At 45.4% G+C, this 19,958-nt stretch overlaps 2 protein-coding genes across 6 annotated transcripts in view; one reads left to right on the top strand and one right to left on the bottom strand.

Moving 5' to 3' along the window:
* The window catches only part of LOC135254811 (lipopolysaccharide-responsive and beige-like anchor protein), a 208,477-nt gene extending 190,281 nt beyond the window's left edge, over positions 1-18,196 (top strand). Inside the window, 8 exon segments of the mRNA XM_064335333.1 lie at positions 39-216; positions 1,318-1,380; positions 4,088-4,243; positions 5,861-6,028; positions 11,590-11,691; positions 11,805-12,001; positions 16,833-16,984; positions 17,229-18,196. Coding sequence (XP_064191403.1) covers positions 39-216; positions 1,318-1,380; positions 4,088-4,243; positions 5,861-6,028; positions 11,590-11,691; positions 11,805-12,001; positions 16,833-16,984; positions 17,229-17,319 — 1,107 coding nt within the window. The 3' untranslated portion in view covers positions 17,320-18,196.
* Positions 18,197-18,404: 208 nt separating this feature from the next.
* The window catches only part of LOC135254809 (serine/threonine-protein kinase DCLK2-like), a 51,412-nt gene continuing 49,858 nt past the window's right edge, over positions 18,405-19,958 (bottom strand). For all 5 annotated transcript variants that reach the window (XM_064335328.1, XM_064335327.1, XM_064335331.1 and 2 more), the window contains one exon: positions 18,405-19,958. This exon is cut by the window's right edge and continues 145 nt beyond it. In XM_064335328.1, coding sequence (XP_064191398.1) covers positions 19,852-19,958 — 107 coding nt within the window. In that variant the 3' untranslated portion in view covers positions 18,405-19,851.

Consider the following 19,958-nt stretch of genomic DNA (forward strand, 5'->3'; position numbering starts at 1 on the left):
GGCGTGGTCCTCTGAACAGCGTCTCCTCCCCCCCGCAGACGGAAATCGCGTTCGGCGAGGAGTCCCCGCAGGACGTCATCATGGTGCTCAAGTTCCCCTCCAACTCGCCGGTGGTGCACGTGTCCGCCAACACGCAGTCCGGCCTGCAGGCCCCCGCCATCATCACCGTCACCGCCAACCGCCTCTTCGCCGTCAACAAGTGGCACGGCCTGCTGGGTAAGCGCGCCGCAGGGCCCGGTGAATCATGGGAAACGCAACACACACTCCACTCCCTGGCGTAGCCTGTGTCTGTTTGCTGTTGACTTGTTGATATTAGCCCCAGAATTTCAATGACACGCATCCCTATTAGAAGGGTCTTGACCGGTGGTGTTCAGTATTATCCGTAAAACGGCCTGTGTGGGTGCAAGTTTTTGTTTTAGCCCAGCACTACGACACCTGATTCAACTGAATGACTAATCACAGTCTCAGTCAAGACTTTGATAAGTACAATCAGATGTCGCACTGTTAGCCTAAAACAAAAACCTCCACCCACATCGGCCCTTTCCGGGTAAGATTCCTCACCCCTGGTCTCGACAGATTAGATCTCCCCTACTCAGTATGTTCCGTAGAGATAAGCTGTAATCCAATAGGTGGGTTAGTAGCTGTGTTCTATTCTGCATGGTGTTTCTGTGATTGAGGAAACGTTTCGCGAGCCGTGTCATTTCATCTCACAAGTGCATTCCGTTGCTGTACCGGTTCGTGTCTAATCTGAGTTGGAGATGATTTCCCCCGTTGCATACGGAACGGAATTGAGTGGCATTTGAAGTGTGTTCTCCCACCCTGTGGTATCAAATGTGACATGTCCACAGGGAGGGTTAGGTTTCCTGTCTGCTCTAATACATCCAAGTCGTGTCTTAATTGTTTTATTATTTATTAAACATCAATCTTTCTGTGTGAAAAAAGTGCACCGGAGACACCAAAGATAACAGTAAAACGGCTCCCCCTCCATGTTGAAGTCTCCTACAATATAACATTCATTGTGTGTATTATATTTAATACTGCAATCATTTGCTTGTTAAAAGAAATTGTAGCAACTCATTGTAATTACATATAAATGAAAAGTCTACTTAAGAACAATATGTAGCAACTGTTAAAAAGGTGATGAATGGCAAATTAAATATGCAATAAATATCCCAGCTTTTATTGTGTAGACTGATGACACTATAATGCTGCTATGGTTCACTTCTCGAGTGTGAGACTGTTTAAGAAATGCTAATGCAGCGTCCCCTCAGGAGAATATGATTTCAGGAGTAATTCTGTCTTTCTTTTCCCTTCTAGGACACGTATCACCCAACCAGGATCAGCAGCAGCAGCTTCCTGTTGAGATTGATCCTCTCTTAGGTCTGTCACTGGTCTCTCTTCCTGTATGACAGTTCTGTCTCTGGTCTCTCTTCCTGTATGACAGTTCCATCACTGGTCTCGTCCTGTATGAACGTTCTGACTATGGTCTCTCTTCCGGTATGACTGTTCTGTCACTGGTCTCTCTTCCTGTACGACAGTTCAGTCACTGGTTTCTCTTTCTGTGTGAATTCTGTCTCCACTTATTTTCCTGTATGATATCTCTGCCTGATCTCTGCCTCTGTGACAGGTCTATCACTGTTCTCTCTTGTGTGTGACAGGTCTGTCATTGGTCGCCTTTCCCGTGCGACAGTTCCGTCTCCGCTCTCTCTTCCTGTTTGACAGTTCTTCAATTTTTCTCCCCGTGATTCAATCCATTTTCCTCCCTGCCGATCGCGTCGGCCCCCGAGACGGAGACCGAACGTTCCAAACGGGCCATTAGCATGCAAATAGGGCCGTGGCGTGTAGCGTTCGCGACGGCACCCCGCCCCCACCCCCGCCCGCTCGCGGAACCGAAGAGGGAGAAGCCCCGTGTCACGGGGAATGAATATGAATGCTGTAATAATGCAGATTAAGAACACGCGCTGTCAGGGCGGCTCAGAATCTCCGCATCGTCGCTCAGACGCGCCGCTGAGCGGGAGAGGGCCCGGGGACCAGATGCGTGGCTGCGCTGCGACAAGTAATGACGCGCAGCCGCGCAGCGATGCATGGCCACGGGCGGGTTGCAACACAGTCTTTTGACAGTCTGAACCGTGAAATGTGGTCTCCCTGTCGCATGCGGCAGACCAGAAGGCATGCACATTGCTGCATCATCTCCTCAAGCTCTTATTCAGTCTCCAGGTCTGCTTCTCCCTTTGAGGCTGAGGCTCTGGTTAGTCCAGAAAGACAGCTCCAGCTGTGTTATGGCTTCTTCCAGTGGACTTTAACTGGCCTTTTTGCATTGTAGAAACATTGATTTTCCTTTAATAGCTTTTTTGTTCACCATGCTCTGAAGCTTACATGGAAGTGTGTAGTCACTTCCTCATTTTTAACAGTTATAACAGAATGCATTTGGATTATTAAACCATTATTGAAGATTGTTGATGAGTAGATAAGAAATGAAACATGAATTATGGCATCTTCAATGCAGGTTTAACGTCTGTACAACATATTAGAGCTTTGACGTCTTCTGACCAGATGTAGTGAAATATTTACCCAACTTTCTGACATTTAAGGGATTTCTATCTTAAATGCGCTGTTCTAAAAATAGTTCTTATATTAAATTCTTAAATACATTTAAGTATAACAAATTTAAATATTGGAATTCTTAAATTTATCACTCAAATTGTTTTTTTAAAACATGGTGCTTTAAGGAATTTTTGAGATCGGCCATTTTGAACATAGTCACGACCACCAAATCGGCTTTCCTGAAAATTTCTCAGACCGTTTGTCATGTTGGACGTCTATGCCTGTGCGTGTGTGGGAAACATTATTTTTGAATAAGTGTGATGTATGTATTTATATTGCTGGCATTCCGTGGGAAGGGTATTTTAAACACTGTAAATTCACTGTGTCTCGCTGGGCAGCTAACAGCCAGCGAAATGTTGATAATTGGTTGAAATATTCGTCCGGGTCGGGATGCTGTTCTGTGTCACATGGCTCTCGGGCCCCACACCTGCTCTACTTGGGGGTCTGGGTCAGCTTGCCACCCCCCCCCCCCCAAGCCTGTAACTCAGCGGTTGAAGACCCGGGATAATTTACACGTTGTCTGCTCTTCCTGAGTGTGAGTGCGCTGTCTCTGTCTGAAGAAACAGTTCCTGCTGAAACAGCGTTCCTACTGCTCTTTAAATTCCTCGGTCCAGTGGAAAATATGAAGCTATTGTAAACCCAATGATGTGTGTTTACACAAACATGGACACACACATACACACACACACGCAAGCATGCACGCGCACACACACACACACACACACACACACCCGACTATTCTCACAGGAAAAAAAAAAGAAAAATAGGACTAACAGTTGTGAAGACATAACGCAATGTATGATATATTGTATGAGTAATCATATGATTTATTGTATAGTTATTATACTATTCTTTTCTCCTCCTTCGTTGTATCACATTACATTCCTGTTGTTTAGCAGATGCTCTTTTCTGGAGCAATTTACAGTGCAAACACAAGCGCAAAGATCAGGGGTCGAGGAGAAGTAACCCCCTAGAGAGGGAAAGCATGGTCAGTAAACAGTTATGAAACTAGAACAGCGAGCATCAAACTACATTATATGAACAAGAGCAGAGAACCAGAGGCTCTGAAAACATATAAACCTGAAGCGCATCTGGAGCTGGGCCTGGAGGAGCCAAGGTGCAGGCTAAAGATCCGGGCCTTCAGTCTGTGCTGGAAGCTTGCCAGCGTCTCTGCTGTTCTGACCACCGTGGGAAACAGAACATGCTCTGCTGTCTGCTGCGACCTTGCTGTTGTTGCTGCTGTTATTGCTGTATAAAATTGAAGATGCAATGATACAATATGTTTAATAATAATACTAATAACAACTGTGATTATAATAACAATAATAATAATAATCATTATTATTATTATTATTAATAAAATAACACTCAATGGGTTTTCATTTTTCATGGCATTTAAAAGGCATGTATTACAGTGGTCTCCCCCTCTCCCTCCCTTCCTCTCTCCATCCCTCCTCTTCCTCTCTCTCTCTCTCTCTCACAGCCACCAACACAGGCTGCCAGCGCAGGCAGGTGACTGACCTTCTGGACCAGAGCATACAGGTGCACTCTCAGTGCTTCATTGTCACTGCTGACAACCGCTTCATCCTGCTCTGTGGCTTCTGGGACCGGAGCCTCCGCGTCTACTCTACTGACTCAGGTAACTACTCCACTGACTCAGGTAACTACTGCACTGACTCAGGTAGCTACTCTACTGACTCAGGTAACTACTCCACTGACTCAGGTAACTACTGCACGCAGGTAACTACTGCACTGACTCAGGTAACTACTCCACTGACTCAGGTAACTACTCCACTGACTCAGGTAACTACTCTACTGACTCAGGTAACTACTCTACTGACTCAGGTAACTACTCCACTGACTCAGGTAACTACTCCACTGACTCAGGTAACTACTGCACTGACTCAGGTAACTACTCTACTGACTCAGGTAACTACTCTACTGACTCAGGTAACTACTCTACTGACTCAGGTAACTACTCCACTGACTCAGGTAACTACTCTACTGACTCAGGTAACTACTCTACTGACTCAGGTAACTACTGCACTGACTCAGGTAACTACTCTACTGACTCAGGTAACTACTCTACTGACTCAGGTAACTACTGCACTGACTCAGGTAACTACTCTACTGACTCAGGTAACATGCAGCTATACTCCACTGACTCAAGTAACGCATCTTTCTACTTCACCAACTCAGGTATCACACATTTCCATACTCCACCCACTCAGATAACACACATTTCTATACTCCACACACTCAGGTAACACACAATTCTATACTCCACCCACTCACCACTGACTGGTAGAATATGTGTAGTAGAGCATCATTGCTGTAACTAAGGAAGGAGGAGTAACACACAGTTCTGCACTCTGCATTCCTCGCCAAACCTGCCATTCCTCTCGAGACCCGTCTCCCTCCTCTCCCCCATTTATTTTGTTTCATCCTCCCGGTTCAATTCACAAAGCTTTATTGGCACGACGAAGACGCATTGAGATGGCCAAGGTACAATCACACTGACAATAAAAAAATAATCATGTCATTATATATTCAAACAAATTGAAACTGTTCTTCGCTGGCATGGCTTCCAGATGTACGGCATTACCGAAACAGGGTGAATAATTCACATTTACATTTTTCTCCTGGTCGTGCACTCAGTTAATATTCCATTTTGACCACAAGCCCAGACTTAAAAGCTGCCTGCGCTGTCTTGTTACATTTGCAGAAGGGAAGGCTTTGGCTGCTAAATTTATTGTCCGGAGAGCGCGAGTTCTCAGTTTTAAAGCGTAACAGCACTTTACATTACGGACTCAGAGAATTGAGCAGTTGTAATTATTGTTGTTTTAGCTTCGCCTATAATCCAGAGTTCACACTGTCATTCAGCCACGCAGCTGTTGCTTGTACATTCAGAGAGACTGGCTCAGCCTCTCCCTGAATTTAGGGGCTAATAATGGAACACTGCTGAGCCCTGGAACTGTGAAGCAAGTGGAAGCAGTCGATTGCCATTGTTTTGCCATGACATCATCATTACATCTTCGTTTTGCACCTTATTTTTGAGCGAAATCCGAGCCGGCCTTTCAGCTGCGTTTCGCGTAATCAGTCAGGACTCGTTTGGAGAGCCGTCTCCGCACGGACTCGCAATCTGCGACTGAACCGGAGATCCGCCGCGTTTGGAGTCGGATCGTTGGAACGCTGAGGGGAAACGCATGACGGTGAACAGCCGTGGGCCTCTCTCTCTCTCTCTCTTTCTCCACAGGGAAGCTGGCCCAGATCGTGTTCGGGCACTGGGACGTGGTGACGTGCCTGGCCCGGTCCGAGTCCTACATTGGGGGGGACTGCTACGTCCTGTCGGGGTCCCGGGACGCCACCCTGCTGCTCTGGTACTGGAACGGGAAGAGCTGCTGCATCGGGGAGAACGCCGAAGGTAAGCGGCCCCCGCGTGGGGCTGGCTGGGGCGGTGAGGGTGTCTGTGGCGCCTGGGTGAGGAGATGCAGCATTACTGCTGCTATGCTGCAGCCCCTGATCTCACCCAAAACACACAGTGTACTTATAAAGCCTTCCCCAACAGACATAGACACACACACACACACTCACACTCACGCACGCACACACACGCACACACATGCACACACGCACACACACCCAGCAATGATTTACAACTCACTCTCAAAAGTAACAACTTGTTTCATGTGACCACCATGTGGCCTCTTCCAAACAGATTGGGTTTCAGAGTAGCATTTCACAATGAATTGGGCCTGGCCTAGTGTGTGTGTGTGTGTGTGTGTGCGTGGGTGCCTGTGTGTGTGTGTGTGTGTCTGTGTGTGTGTGTGTTTGTGTGTCTGTGTCTGTGTGTGCGTGTGTGTGTGTGTGTGAGCGAGTGAGACTGAAAGTGGAATTGCAGGTCATAGGCAGTAAATGTGGCTGGGGTTGTGTGATGGTAATTCATCTGAAAACGGGGCAGAGTGCTCAGTAAAAGTGAATAATGTTAAGGTCTGCCCTCAACATATGTCTGCGAGCATGATTACAAGGGTGAAAGGCACAACATGCAGCAGTGAGCATCTTCTCTGCTACTCTGGCTGGTTTGTAAACTCCACGCTGTTTTCTGCACATTTACAAATGCAAATGAATTTATGACCAACAGTTTCATGAATAATTAACGTGAATTTTTCATGTAGAGATAGTACTTCAGAATCAGCCACTGATTTATTGTGAAAATGAATATGCACCATAGGCGTTTGTTTTAATCTTAATCACATATTAAGTATTATTTGTGGCTTCATATATAGGTTCATCGAGGTTTTAAAATTTTGAAAGGCTTGAAGCACCTTATTTTGAAAATTATTCATATTAGTATTTGAAAATTATTTTGATAAATGAAGAAAAACATTACCTCTAGTTTTCAGACCAGCTGCTAAAGCAAGTTTTTTTTTTTTACTGAACAGTAAATTAGCAGTGACCTGAATTCTTTGTGATGTCATGCATTTGTAAATTAGTCCATTTGATTTATTATATTTACCACTATTTAGACATGATTTAATGCTCCACAATTGTCATTAGTTATTGGCTCAATTAAAAACCCTTCATGTTACCCTGTAATTGACTGCACAGGAGTACAAAAATGAGAGAAACATATTTAGTTTATTACGGATTTAATTCCAAGGGCCTTTCAGTATGAAATCATTTAAAACAGCTAGGATAGATTGAGGCTGAGTTTTTAATATCGCTCGAGTAAACATCAAAACATTTAATTTAATGTTCAGGATATTTGGTACCACAGTATTGATTGTGTATGGGTGTCCTTATTATATTCCAAGTTTATAGCATTTTGTATTTCTCTAAATTATTAGTAGAAATACACATACTGCTCTCGCAAAATAATATGAGCAGCATATGTAAATTTATACTAATCAGTATATAAAAGATACTTCACTTTGTGTTTTGTGTATCTTTTGAAAGGATTGTGCACACCAAAATTTAATTTTCCAACATAAATCAGTTTTCTCCCTTATGAGTATTTGACTCAGTCTTGTATTCGCCATTTAATTTTGGTTTGTTGATATGATTTTGCTCATACTAGATTAATTATTATTATTATTATTATTATTATTACTATTATTATTATTATTATTATTATTATTATTATTGTTATTATTATATATTTGCATGAGCTTGCTGTGAGAACTGAACATTGTACCAAACATCAAATCAATTAGTAATTCTGTCACCCTGACCGACCATAGTGGGTCATCACTACATCGTAAATATGGCTGAATATGGCCCATTGTGACTGGCTGAGCCATTTCAGAACGCTCGGGCAGAGTTATCGAGGCGCATACCAGCGATCAGGCCCGAGCCCCTAAAAGGCGAGACTGCTGATCCGGGACCCGGGGCCACGTTCGTCAGAACCGCGCGCGGCCTTATTTCAGACCGCCGCTCTGGCGACCCGGGCAGGACCGGGAGGGCGCCGCCGCGATTCTGGTCACGCGCGCCTCACCCAAGGACAGGACAGTCCCGCGTCTGCCCTGTCCCTACACTGCAGGGTGGCTTCTGAAAGCCATCGGATGGTGCTTTCTTCCCGGTCCAAACGTACCACTGTCAAGTGGCCACTTTCCCCTGTGTGTGTAAAGCACTGCCAGGAACATCCTGAGCATTGGTTGAGGCTGAGCAGATTCACTCCGGCCTGGCCGAATCTCACACACGCATACAGGTCTGTTCCTCATGGCCGGCTTCATTTTGGGCTCGCTTCTGCCTGCCTGCAGGCAATGGCTTCCATCCATTTCCTCTAGACTTGTTTGAGGTGCGTCTCTTTAGCTCCCCCTGCTGGCGGGACCGAAGGCGATGCGCAGTACTGTAGGTACAATGCAAGTGATCAGGGAAGGGGGACATGGTGGCAGATTCTGTAGACAACAGCACCATCTCATGGCTGGCGTAGGGTACAGGCAGGCAGCCCCACGTTTTATGAGTTTGTTTTAAAAAAGGTTTAAAAAATGTTTTCTTTATATATATTTAATGTACAGTTCATATTTCTTCAGAAAGTAGCTATGCCGGAGTATTTGGGTTGGTTTTGGTTTAGCATATGTGCTAGAGAAGTACATGCTTGATGCTCCCTTGCACACCTCCAACAAATTTTTTTAAGCGTTTTGCAATGTTTTTAAAGTTCAAGCCAAATAGATTGTGAAAACTGTATGTTTATTGTATCTATGACCTAAGACAGGGGTTATAGACAAACATGTCCCTGGAGCCACATTCAGGCCATAGATCAACCAGGCCCTGAACCGTTCAAATTAATATTCATGATTAACTCAGCAGTAATGTGAATAGTCATCTTTCACTTTATCGCATCCTAAATCATGAAAACTTTTGCAGAACTGGCAGATTATCAAGGGGGTTTCCACTTAATAAATATTTTAAAAAGCTTTGAACCTGGGGCTTAAAACATAGTTTTATGTCCTGTCACGTCGTAAAACACTGTCATGTGCACACGAGCTGAGGCACGCACACTTACACACATACACACATACATTAAACACACGCATACACACACACATAAAAGAATGTCTTCTAAATACAAATTTAGAAGTAACAGTTTTCTTTCTGGAAGACTCAATTCATTGCAAGCCATCATTTCACTACGGTTGCTTTTGAAATGATCCCACGGGGTATTTTCTCGTGAAGTTCAGTTTTTTTTTCCCCCTTTTGGTTAACCTTTGACCGGTCACTGCTCAGAGGGGGAATTATTTACAGGAAAAAGAAAAGGAAAAGGGGTATCATTTTTAAACCCGTCAACCTGAAGAATCCGAAGAATTTTTCCTGCCGAGTTGGAGACAGTCGAGCATCACGGCCTGGCATAGCTGGCACGGAACGTCCCCTTTATTAGTTTACTGTGAGCTGAAATAACCGTAAATAAACTTTCTCCACTGCCATTTGGCAGATTTTTTCGGTTTTGGAGGAAGCTCTAACATTAGGACCCAGGGAGACTTAAGGAACCGCGGACGGTGACAGCCATTAGGAAGTCATCATCAATCATAAATAAAGTACGCTGTGGCACTTTTCTGCCTGAGCCGCGTAGTGTCTGGTTCCTCAGGTTCTCTCCAGGATACAGAAGTATTAAAATGTGCTCAGATGTTCCCTTTACGCAAACCAAATGTTGACAAACGGTAAGAGGTTAGACGATACTCCCATATATCAGTTTTATTGATCTGTTGCTGTAAAGCCCAGCTCTGCTTTTGATCCCCGGAGCTGTAAAGACGTTAAGTTTGAGCTTTGACGCTGACGAGGTTTAGCAGCCACCATCTAATAAATCTTTATTTTGAGGTTTGTTATTTTTTATTATTTTTTGCTGCAAGCAGAGGCAGTCCGTGTCATCATTTTCAGCAGCTGTGTGTGTCAGTGTGAAAGCTTTCTGGGCAAGTCCTTGGGACCTGTTTCTTCTGTAACTTGGCCACATTAAATTTGGTCAAAGCACTGTTTTTAAAAAATAAAAATAAATCACGCCTATTTATTTTCCTGATTCCTTTTGCAGTATAACTTTCTGTCTCTCTCTCAATCACTCACTCACTCTCTCTCTCTCTCTCTCTCTCTCCCTCCCTCTCTCTCTCACTCACTCACACACACACACACACACACACACACACACACATTCCCTTTCTGCCCGTTTCCTTCAGTTAAGCTCCAGTTTGAGTAAACCCCTCGTGCATAGAAAGGTCCTGCGGTAAACACGCTTCGCCCTGGTAACAAACTGCTAATGAACTCGCCGCCGGGTCTGAGAAAGTTGTTTTCCTTTAACCTTTTTCCCCCGGATCAAAGGGGCAGGGGTTGTGGGGGTGGCCCCCCTGTTGAAGCCCCGATTATCAGCCGGAGACTTCCAGCGGTCGCCGGCTCCAGTGTCTCCAGTCAGCGGTTTACAGTATCCCCAGCGCTCGCTCTCACTGCCTCCCCTCTCGACGGTTTTACAGTCCCCGGCCCCTGACCGGCACACTGGGTTTCTCCTTCATTTCTCTCTGCCTCCCTCTTTCTCTTTTTCTCTCTGTCGCTCCTTCCCTTCAGTCTACCTCTGTCCCTCCCTGTCTATCTGTTTGTTCTCCTCTCTCAGTTCAGTTCAGTTTGAGGAGGCTTTATTGACATGACCTTTCACTGCGCTGCCAAAGCAAAGGTGACAAATTACGATAACGGATAACAACATAGTAGCACGACTGATTTGGGAACTGAACAAAAAAATGTGTACGTGTGTGCGCGTAAAGAATTTACACGCGGTCCCTTTTCCCCTCTCTCTCTCTCTCTCTCTCTCTCTCTCTCCCTCCCTCCCTCCTCTGGGCTGTGGGTTTGAAGTTGAGATGATTGAGCGGGCGGCTGAGCTCTGGTGACTGCAGTAAAGATAAGTAGGGCGAGGTCAGGCGGTGTCAGAGTCCCCCGCGCACTGCGAGCACTCAGTCACTCCCAGCTGCTCGGCTCGCTGCTCCTTCCCTGCTGGAAGCCCTCTAATTTATCGGAGCGGTGTGCCCGTATTTGTTTGTTTTGTGAAAGAAACCGCCTTTAAGTTGTTACTCGGCGAGCTGGGAGCCGTATACATCGCTCACACGTTTCACTGGTCAAATTAAAAGTAGAAAAATGATGTATTTATGTATTTATTGCAAATGAATGAACTTCTATTATCTTTAAAAATTAGATGTAACAAATGTATACTTAAAGCACAAATAAATTACTTGTACTTAGCGCTTTTCAAATTTTATTAATGCTTTTGTAGTGTGAATATTGTCTAATCTTGTGACCAACACCTTTGTTAAAGAAAAATCTTTTAAAATGTGGATTTGCCACCCCCTGCTGGTCATATTTAGTATTTTTTAATCTTTGGAGATCCCATAGTATTCAGTCTGTGTCCAGATAAGCCCATGTCTCCAGACCTTTCATCAGCGTGTGGAGAGCTGCTTGCCCCAGTGTCACGCTGTGATCTGTGCTTTTGACACCGGCCTCTTCCTCCGTCTCCAGCCGAGTTTGTGACTCCCCGGGCCGTGCTGTCGGGTCACGACTGCGAGGTCACCTGCGCCAGCGTGTGCGCGGAACTGGGGCTGGCCATCAGCGGGTCCCGAGGTGAGCGCCCCGCGCGGGGGAGGTCGTATTTCACGCCCCCCCCCCCTTTCTCCTGTCGGAAAAGGGCCCGCTGCATGCTAACCGCTAACCGCTAACTGCCTTTATCCTCCCAGAGGGGCTGTGCCTCATACACACCATGAACGGGGACCTGCTGTGGTCCCTGGAGGGCCCCGAGAGCTCCCTGAGGCCCCGGCTCATCCAGTCCTCCACCGAGGGCCACTGCGTGGTGTACTACGACAAGGGCCACTTCTGCGTCTTCAGCGTCAACGGCAGGCTGCTGGTCCACGCCAAGGTGGAGGGTCAGACAAAGGTGAGCCCTCCAGCCGTTTTACGCTCTGCATGATCTCCCGTTAGCCACATTACGTCAGCCAGGAGAGTAACACGAACCGCATGCTAGCATTAGCACTCACGTTAGAGCCTGGTCGTAGTTATCTTCAGTGGGTTGTATGAGGCGCCGTGATATGTTCCTCTCCATTGGCCGTAGAGGGTGTGGTTGTGTCATTCCCTGACACGGATATCTTATGAAGTCTCTTACGCGGTTAGAGACACAAACTTGCGTGTAGGTCATGAAGTCCCTTGCGTAAATCCGAATTCATTCAGAGGCACTATGGCCTTTCAGTGCCGGGGTAGAGTAACTCTGCAGGCACTGTGGCCTTCAAGGACCAAGACAGGGGAGTCCTGTCCTACAGTTATATAGACTAACGCACTTTAAGAGGATGAGTGGAAACTGACTCTTCAGAATCACAGGCAGATAAGCATTCTGACTTTGTGGATGTCTGTAATTCAGGCAGGCAGTTAGAATTCTGACTCTGTGGATGTCTGTAATTCAGGCAGGCAGTTAGCATTCTGACTCTGTGGATGTCTGTAATTCAGGCAGTATGTGAGCATTCTGACTGTGTGGATGTCTGTAATTCAGGCAGGCAGTTAGCATTCTGACTGTGTGGATGTCCGTAAGTCAGGCAGGCAGTTAGCATTCTGACTCTGTGGATGTCCGTAAGTCAGGCAGGCAGTTAGCATTCTGACTCTGTGGATGTCTGTAATTCAGGCAGGCAGTTAGCATTCTGACTCTGTGGATGTCTGTAATTCAGGCAGGCAGTTAGCATTCTGACTCTGTGGATGTCTGTAATTCAGGCAGGCAGTTAGCATTCTGACTCTGTGGATGTCTGTAATTCAGGCAGGCAGTTAGCATTCTGACTCTGTGGATGTCTGTAATTCAGGCAGGATGGGAGCATTCTGACTCTGTGGATGTCTGTAATTCAGGCAGGCAGTTAGCATTCTGACTCTGTGGATGTCCGTAAGTCAGGCAGGCAGTTAGCATTCTGACTCTGTGGATGTCCGTAAGTCAGGCAGGCAGTTAGCATTCTGACTCTGTAGATGTCCGTAAGTCAGGCAGGCAGTTAGCATTCTGACTCTGTGGATGTCTGTAATTCTGGCAGGATGTGAGCATTCTGACTCTGTGGATGTCTGTAATTCAGGCAGTATGTGAGCATTCTGATTCTGTAGATGTCCGTAAGTCAGGCAGGCAGTTAGCATTCTGACTCTGTGGATGTCCGTAAGTCAGGCAGGCAGTTAGCATTCTAATTCTGTAGATGTCCGTAAGTCAGGCAGGCAGTTAGCATTCTGACTCTGTAGATGTCCGTAAGTCAGGCAGGCAGTTAGCATTCTGACTCTGTGGATGTCTGTAATTCTGGCAGGATTGAGCATTCTGACTCTGTGGATGTCTGTAATTCAGGCAGTATGTGAGCATTCTGATTCTGTAGATGTCCGTAAGTCAGGCAGGCAGTTAGCATTCTGACTCTGTGGATGTCCGTAAGTCAGGCAGGCAGTTAGCATTCTAATTCTGTAGATGTCCGTAAGTCAGGCAGGCAGTTAGCATTCTGATTCTGTAGATGTCCGTAAGTCAGGCACGCTCTCTGGAACGTTAGCCGTTTGCAGTTCATCACCTCCGAAGGCGTCCAGCTGCCCTAAATCTCGGCTGCGTCAGTGACTCGGAGAGGCATTAACTTCCATGAAAAAGCGCTTTGGAGAGAAGCCGGTCCGAGGCGGTGTTTTATGCGGGGTTTGGCAGTATTAATCTCACGCGTGCTCTCCCAGTACACAGCACGACACCAGTTTAAATAAGTGCGCGCCCTGGATCACGGTGTTGCTTTAGAGTTCGTTTTTCACAGGCCTGTGTATTAATGACTGCTTAACAGAGAGGTTCGGAGGGAAAGGGGCCTTCCTCCTCCGACAGGATATTCGTTCGGAAACTTGGACTCGGCCTGAATGGACGATATGGCAGAGACGTGCCGTATTTCTATAAAAGTAACCATTTTTACAGGTTTTGTGTGTCTGTGCCTGCGCGTACGTAGCGGCTCGAATTAACGGGTGCATAAATCTGAGCGTGGTCTTCGCCAGACCTGCCGTGGAGCGGGATGAGCGCTGGAGAAGCGCTGCCGCCAGACGTTCGGAGCGTATAAAAACCAGCTGGGGTTCGAGCTCGCTTCCTGTCTGACGGTCACGTCGTTCAGGCATCGGGGCCGTCCCCGCGATACCCGAGCCGCGGCGGCCATGACGCTTTTTCCGGAGCGCGCCGTCGGGCTCGGGCCCTCCTGGCGCTGATTTATGGGTACACCAACACCCCCCCCCTTCCCCACCCCACCTGGGCCCGTCCGGTTCTGTGCCAGGTTTCCACCTCCCCCCGCAGGTCCTGATGGGACACTGAGCCGTATTTTATGGGCCTGACTGTGAGGGACCGCTTCGACTGCAGCGGGACGTACTGTACACCCGGGAGGGGGAGAGAGAGAGAGAGAGAGAGAGATGGGGAAGGAATTTTGGAGGGAGTCAGAGAGGGAAAGAAAAGGAAATGTGGAGGGATGGGGAAGAAGGGAGAGGGAGGGAGGGCAGGTCAAAAGCAAAAACAGAGGAGGAAGAAAAGACTGAGAGATGGGAGGAAAGAGGAAAGGGTAGCAGAGTAGGGGAAGCTAGGGTAGCTGTTACTACTTGATTTGACTTACCGGAAAGTAGTTTATTTTTTAATTATTATGTTTTACTATACAGTAACACACAATTTATTCCCTTAGGCCATATGTAAAAGCCATGTTATGAAACATCCTAATATCAGAGACAATCTGCAATTTCAGAGACTTTTCAGAGTGGGCTATCAATACAAAGTAGTGTGATTTGTGAAACAGAAATGGATCCTTACCCATCCATTATGTTCCCTATTAATTAGCCAAGCACTGTGATCTTTGCTCAGTGCATTTCCCACAGGGAAAAGCATGCTAATATCGTACTCATCCCAAAAAAAAATAGTGAATACAGAACTTTATCCCTAACACAGACAGAAATATTAAAACATTCATGAGATGATTTAGTATATTAGTAGAGTGCTTGTATGCAGACCAGGTTTTTGTCTTTCTTTTAAAAGGCATATACAGCTGGATATTTTCTGAAGCAATTAATGTTAAGTATCTTTCTCAGGAGTTTAATAGTGGCTGTGCCCCACCTGGATATAGAATTGCACTGAGTTACAAGCGCAGTTCCCTAACCATTATACTACTCTAAATTAGCTATGCAGTTGGCATGCAGTACTGTAAAACGTCCTTGAAAGGGATCTAACTGAAAGATCTGGAAGATAGATGCGTTGCCATGTTGGCAGCGATTGTGGCAGTGGGCCACAGAAGAATGATACATAAATACGATCAGGGCACCAGTTCAGGACTCCGGTCACCAGTTCAGGACCTCCGATCTTATATCGTGAAGACGTTTGGATTAAATGCATCGCCTTTCCTCATTACCGTGAGTTACGGCTGACTGGTGCTCGCAGTCTGGCCTTGGTCATAAACAGGGATCAGATTTTTCCAGATTCATCAGGAAATACTGGTCTTGGGCCGTAAATGTTTCTGGAAGCAACGGCATTTGGCTTCATTCCGGAACATTCCCTCTTGCTGTCAGTGTCAGAGAGCAAAGGCTCTTCCAGGGTGGTCTTCGATGTATCAAAGCCCTCTGGCTCTGGCTGAGTCCTTTGGGGTCTTAGAATCTTTATTTTTTGATTACTTGGGGGGAAAATTTTAAATATTAAATCTCGGTACGGTTCTTTGTTGGTAAATCCTTCTTCCAGTCTAATGTTTGAGTGAATAAAATTGTATCATTGGGTCTGAATTTTGTGGATTACTTGTTCCAGATTTTTATTTTAGTCCCTGCGGGTTAAGAATGTCTGTATTTAGTGTCACTGACAGACACTAATTACAAATCGCCACACCAGTGTTCTGTGGGTTTAGTCGGTGCTGTGTGAGTAATGGTAGAATCCTATTGGTTGGAATGTTGGAATGCCATTATGTAGAAGAATCATCTGGGCTCTGTAGGGAAGTGCATGAACTCTACCCTGCTCCTGCAGAAGGATCAGTAAATGTTTCTTCTCAGACATGCACAGTTTTTGCACCCAAAGTTGAGCTTTCCTCTGAACACAGACCAGACCAACTCCATCCTTGACACACATTAATTGATTAATGTATCACAGTTATATTTCATACCTTTCATTGGCATAGGAGAAACTAGATTCAGCCACCTCCACCAATGTCATTAGTGAGACTCTTACCCAAAGATGGGAATGACAACACAAAATACTGTACAATATAAAACAAGTTTATGTTACATCAACTGTTTGTGTTGTAGAACAGCCCATCCATGTGATTTGGTCATGTGATCCTCTGATCTCAAACCACCACACCCATCCACTGTTATAGAAACTTCAGTCTGTTCTGACCACATGGGGGGAAGTTTTTGTGTGAAATTTTAAGTGGTCCTTGTTCAGTGGAGGCCTTCTTTAGTGTGTCAGCATGGTCCACAAGTGGACGTGATGTGTCATTGCTTATCGCTGATGTCAGTAGCGTGTCAGTTTTTATTGTGGAAATGGTGTCTGCAGTGATTGCTGAGGTGTTTGTGTTGATTGTGTGGTGGGTGTTAAGTACCAGTGTTTAATATGGAGGTGGTAAGTGTCAGTGTTGACTATGGAGGTGGTATGTGTCAGTGTTGACTATGGAGGTGGTATGTGTCAGTGTTGACTATGGAGGTGGTAAGTCTCAGTGTTGACTATGGAGGTGGTAAGTGTCAGTGTTGACTATGGAGGTGCTAAGTGTCAGTGTTGACTCTTCCCCCAGGCTATTCTCCTGAGCCGAGATGGACATTACATGCTGTCGGGGGGCGATGAGGGAGTGCTTAACGTCTGGCAGGTCCATGACCTCAAACACCTTTTCAGTTACCCTGGCTGTGATGCGGGCATACGGTCCATGGCCATGTCACATGACCAAAGGTAAGAGCCAGGATCACCAGCACGTGCACACATCATAGCCCTCTCAGCCTGCCAGTGCCACAAGACTCGGCATTAGCAGGCATTTTAGGCTTAAAAAGGGGTATGACACACCAATGCCTTTTTACATTTTGAGGAAAGATGGCCCTGCTTGTTTCTAAAACAAAAGGGAACCATTTTGGACAGGAGAGGATTGGCATATGAGGACATGACAGGTTCTGCAATTACATCTCTTCCTGTTTCCCAGGTGCATCATCACTGGCATGTCATCGGGAAGCATCGTGATGTTTCACACCGATTTCAACAGATGGCATCATGAATATCAGAGCAGATACTGACGTCTGACCACTAGAGGGGGCTATAACCACAGGAAATGACTCCCACATCCTGCACTATTCTTTATAAATACTGAATTCCTGAATGTATCTTCATTTCCCTGCACAGAAGCAAAACTATTTTTGAATGTTTTTTTCCTATATTTTGTAGAACTCAACGAATTTCATAAAATACACAACTCTGAGCTGGGTTATATAGCTATAAATCTATTTTTAGCTGCAAGAGTCTATTTTCATCTCTGAGGAAATATGAGGGCTTGCGTGGTCAGTAATAGTTAGAAAATTATATTTGCATCAGTTGTCTTTGGGGAAAAAAAAAACATTTGTGTAATGGAGGGGTTGGGGTGATTTGAATTTGAATGTGTGTGATAAAGAAATGTTTGTCATAAGCTTTACGCTTTTCTGTGTGCTGCTGAAGGGATCTTAAAGCAATATGCGGTTTGGGTTGAGGTGTGGAGTTATATGTCTCAGTCCTGTTTGTGCACCACGAGAGAGCCACTGAGAAGGGATTTATATCCTGCACTATCTCAGTGCTCATTACCCGAGTCCCTCCCCCATGGGTCTTGTTGATGAGTCAGAAGTCTCCAGTCTTGAGATCCCAGGAGGAGGGGCATGGCTCAGATTTTTTAGGAGACGGTTCCATTCGACAAGGCTACATGACTATAAAAGGTAACGATCAACACTCAGTGTATTTAAAAGTTCAGCCAGGTGCACAAAACATCTGATGAAAGCAGAACTGCTGTATTTTGATGTACTGTATCACTGTTTTGGATCGAGTGTGTTGACGTGTGACAAGTTGGAAATAGGAATGAATTTGTAACATGAGTTATAAATTCATTCAAATTCAGCTGAAAATAATAAAAATGAATTTGTAACAGGAGTGGTACAGATTTTGTCTGAGTAGTAAAGCACCCTGGATCTAAATTATGCAGCACAGCTTTTGGATTCCAAGTGCTAAGCGTGTCCATGGGAATGCCATTCACCTCAGTCCTGTGCCTGCATGGGCACAGGATTGTGCCTTCAAAGAACCATAGTATTCGTTAAAATAATGTACTGAAATACCAAACACTGCTAGCACACAACAAAGATAGCAGGAATGCAGAATTTTATTGCATTTAAAGTTATTTCTAATACAAAATAAAGTATAACGTCAAAACGTTCAGGAGATGATATCAGTATCCTCCTCTAAGTATACAATAGCCTACAACTGTCAAAATGAAAGCTAAATGAAAGCATGTTTCTGCCAAACAAGAGTGGAACAGGCACTGTTCAGACTGTGATTTTGGATCTCTTTAAGCACCTTTTCCGCCATCTAGTGGTAAAATTATTTATCCTTTATTGATCCAGGTTTCCACTGAGAATATTATTTTTCCAAGTAAGCCCTGACCAAAACTCAGCATCGTCCTTGGCTTTAGGAAGCCCTCACTTACTCGATGAGGGACACCACAGTTTAAGAAAGCCACTTGGTCACCCCTAAAAATATACTATAGCTTGCATTTGACTCTGCTTTTAAATGGCAGAATGAAACTGCATTGTGTGGACACTATGTAAATCCAGTTTGAGGACATATACAGTACAGTATTCGTTTACACAGAGGAGGCCAGTGGGAGAGTTTCTTGTGGTTCTCTGTGGAGTGGTCAATCTCGCTCACAATGGCTAAATAAAGCCAATGCCTCCCTCAACAAAGAGGACAGGGCCCCCTACCTACAGCACTGAAGCCCTACGATACAGCAGCAAACATAAAATAACTACGTTTTAGTAACATCTTCACATTTTTATTTAGTCTGTACAAATAAATTAGTTATGAGGCAAATACTTATTTCATTATGTCCTTCAGTCTAAATGGGCTTTTTAAAAAAAAAGTGTTTCCTTATTTGGAGTGGAGCAAGAGCCGTCCATGCTGATGCTTTCACTGTCAGTTTTATTAAACGCTCTGCCCTCGGATCAAATCGCACATTCATCGTCTCGGGTTCACTGAAGGCAAATCAAATTGGTTTTGGTGTAAAGCAGCTATAACAAAAACGAAAGGGCCAGTCAATTCTTCATCAGAGCATGCTCACTGGGTAATAAGCCCAAAGTTTCACATTGTTCCCCCCAGATCTAAGTCACATACAGCTACTGTAGCTTCTCTTTAACACTAGTCAGCAAATGCATCGATACACATTTACTCATGATAAACACGTGTGTTGTAACCGACCGACCAATCACTTTTCTGGAGAATAAATAGAAAAAAAAGTTTTAAGAACCTATCTAACCCCATATTGAAAACGCTTTCAGCTTGGCATCTTTCAAAAACCTTATGCAAAATATTCACAAATATACAGTAGCCAATAAAACACAATTATCCATCACCCTTCATTATACAGCAAAAGGAATTGAGAGACATTGAAGATGGTCGTGAAGCTGATGAGCAGTAGCGGCTGCTGGAATATCTACCTCTACATACGAGGAAAAGACCAGTAGGGCAGAGCTGAGGAAGGGAGGGGCAAACAGGAAGTGGAGGGGAGGGGGGGGGCGTGTCTAATTCAGTGTCAATCAAGGCTCTCCCGCTTCAGTCCCATGTTCCACAGTTACTAGGGTGGGCGGAGGAGGTGGCGGCGGCGACGGTGAATCGGGTAGGGATGGGGTCCGGGGTCCAGTGG

This window comes from Anguilla rostrata, chromosome 5 (genome assembly GCF_018555375.3).
Source record: "Anguilla rostrata isolate EN2019 chromosome 5, ASM1855537v3, whole genome shotgun sequence".
Taxonomy (NCBI): Eukaryota; Metazoa; Chordata; class Actinopteri; order Anguilliformes; family Anguillidae; genus Anguilla; species Anguilla rostrata.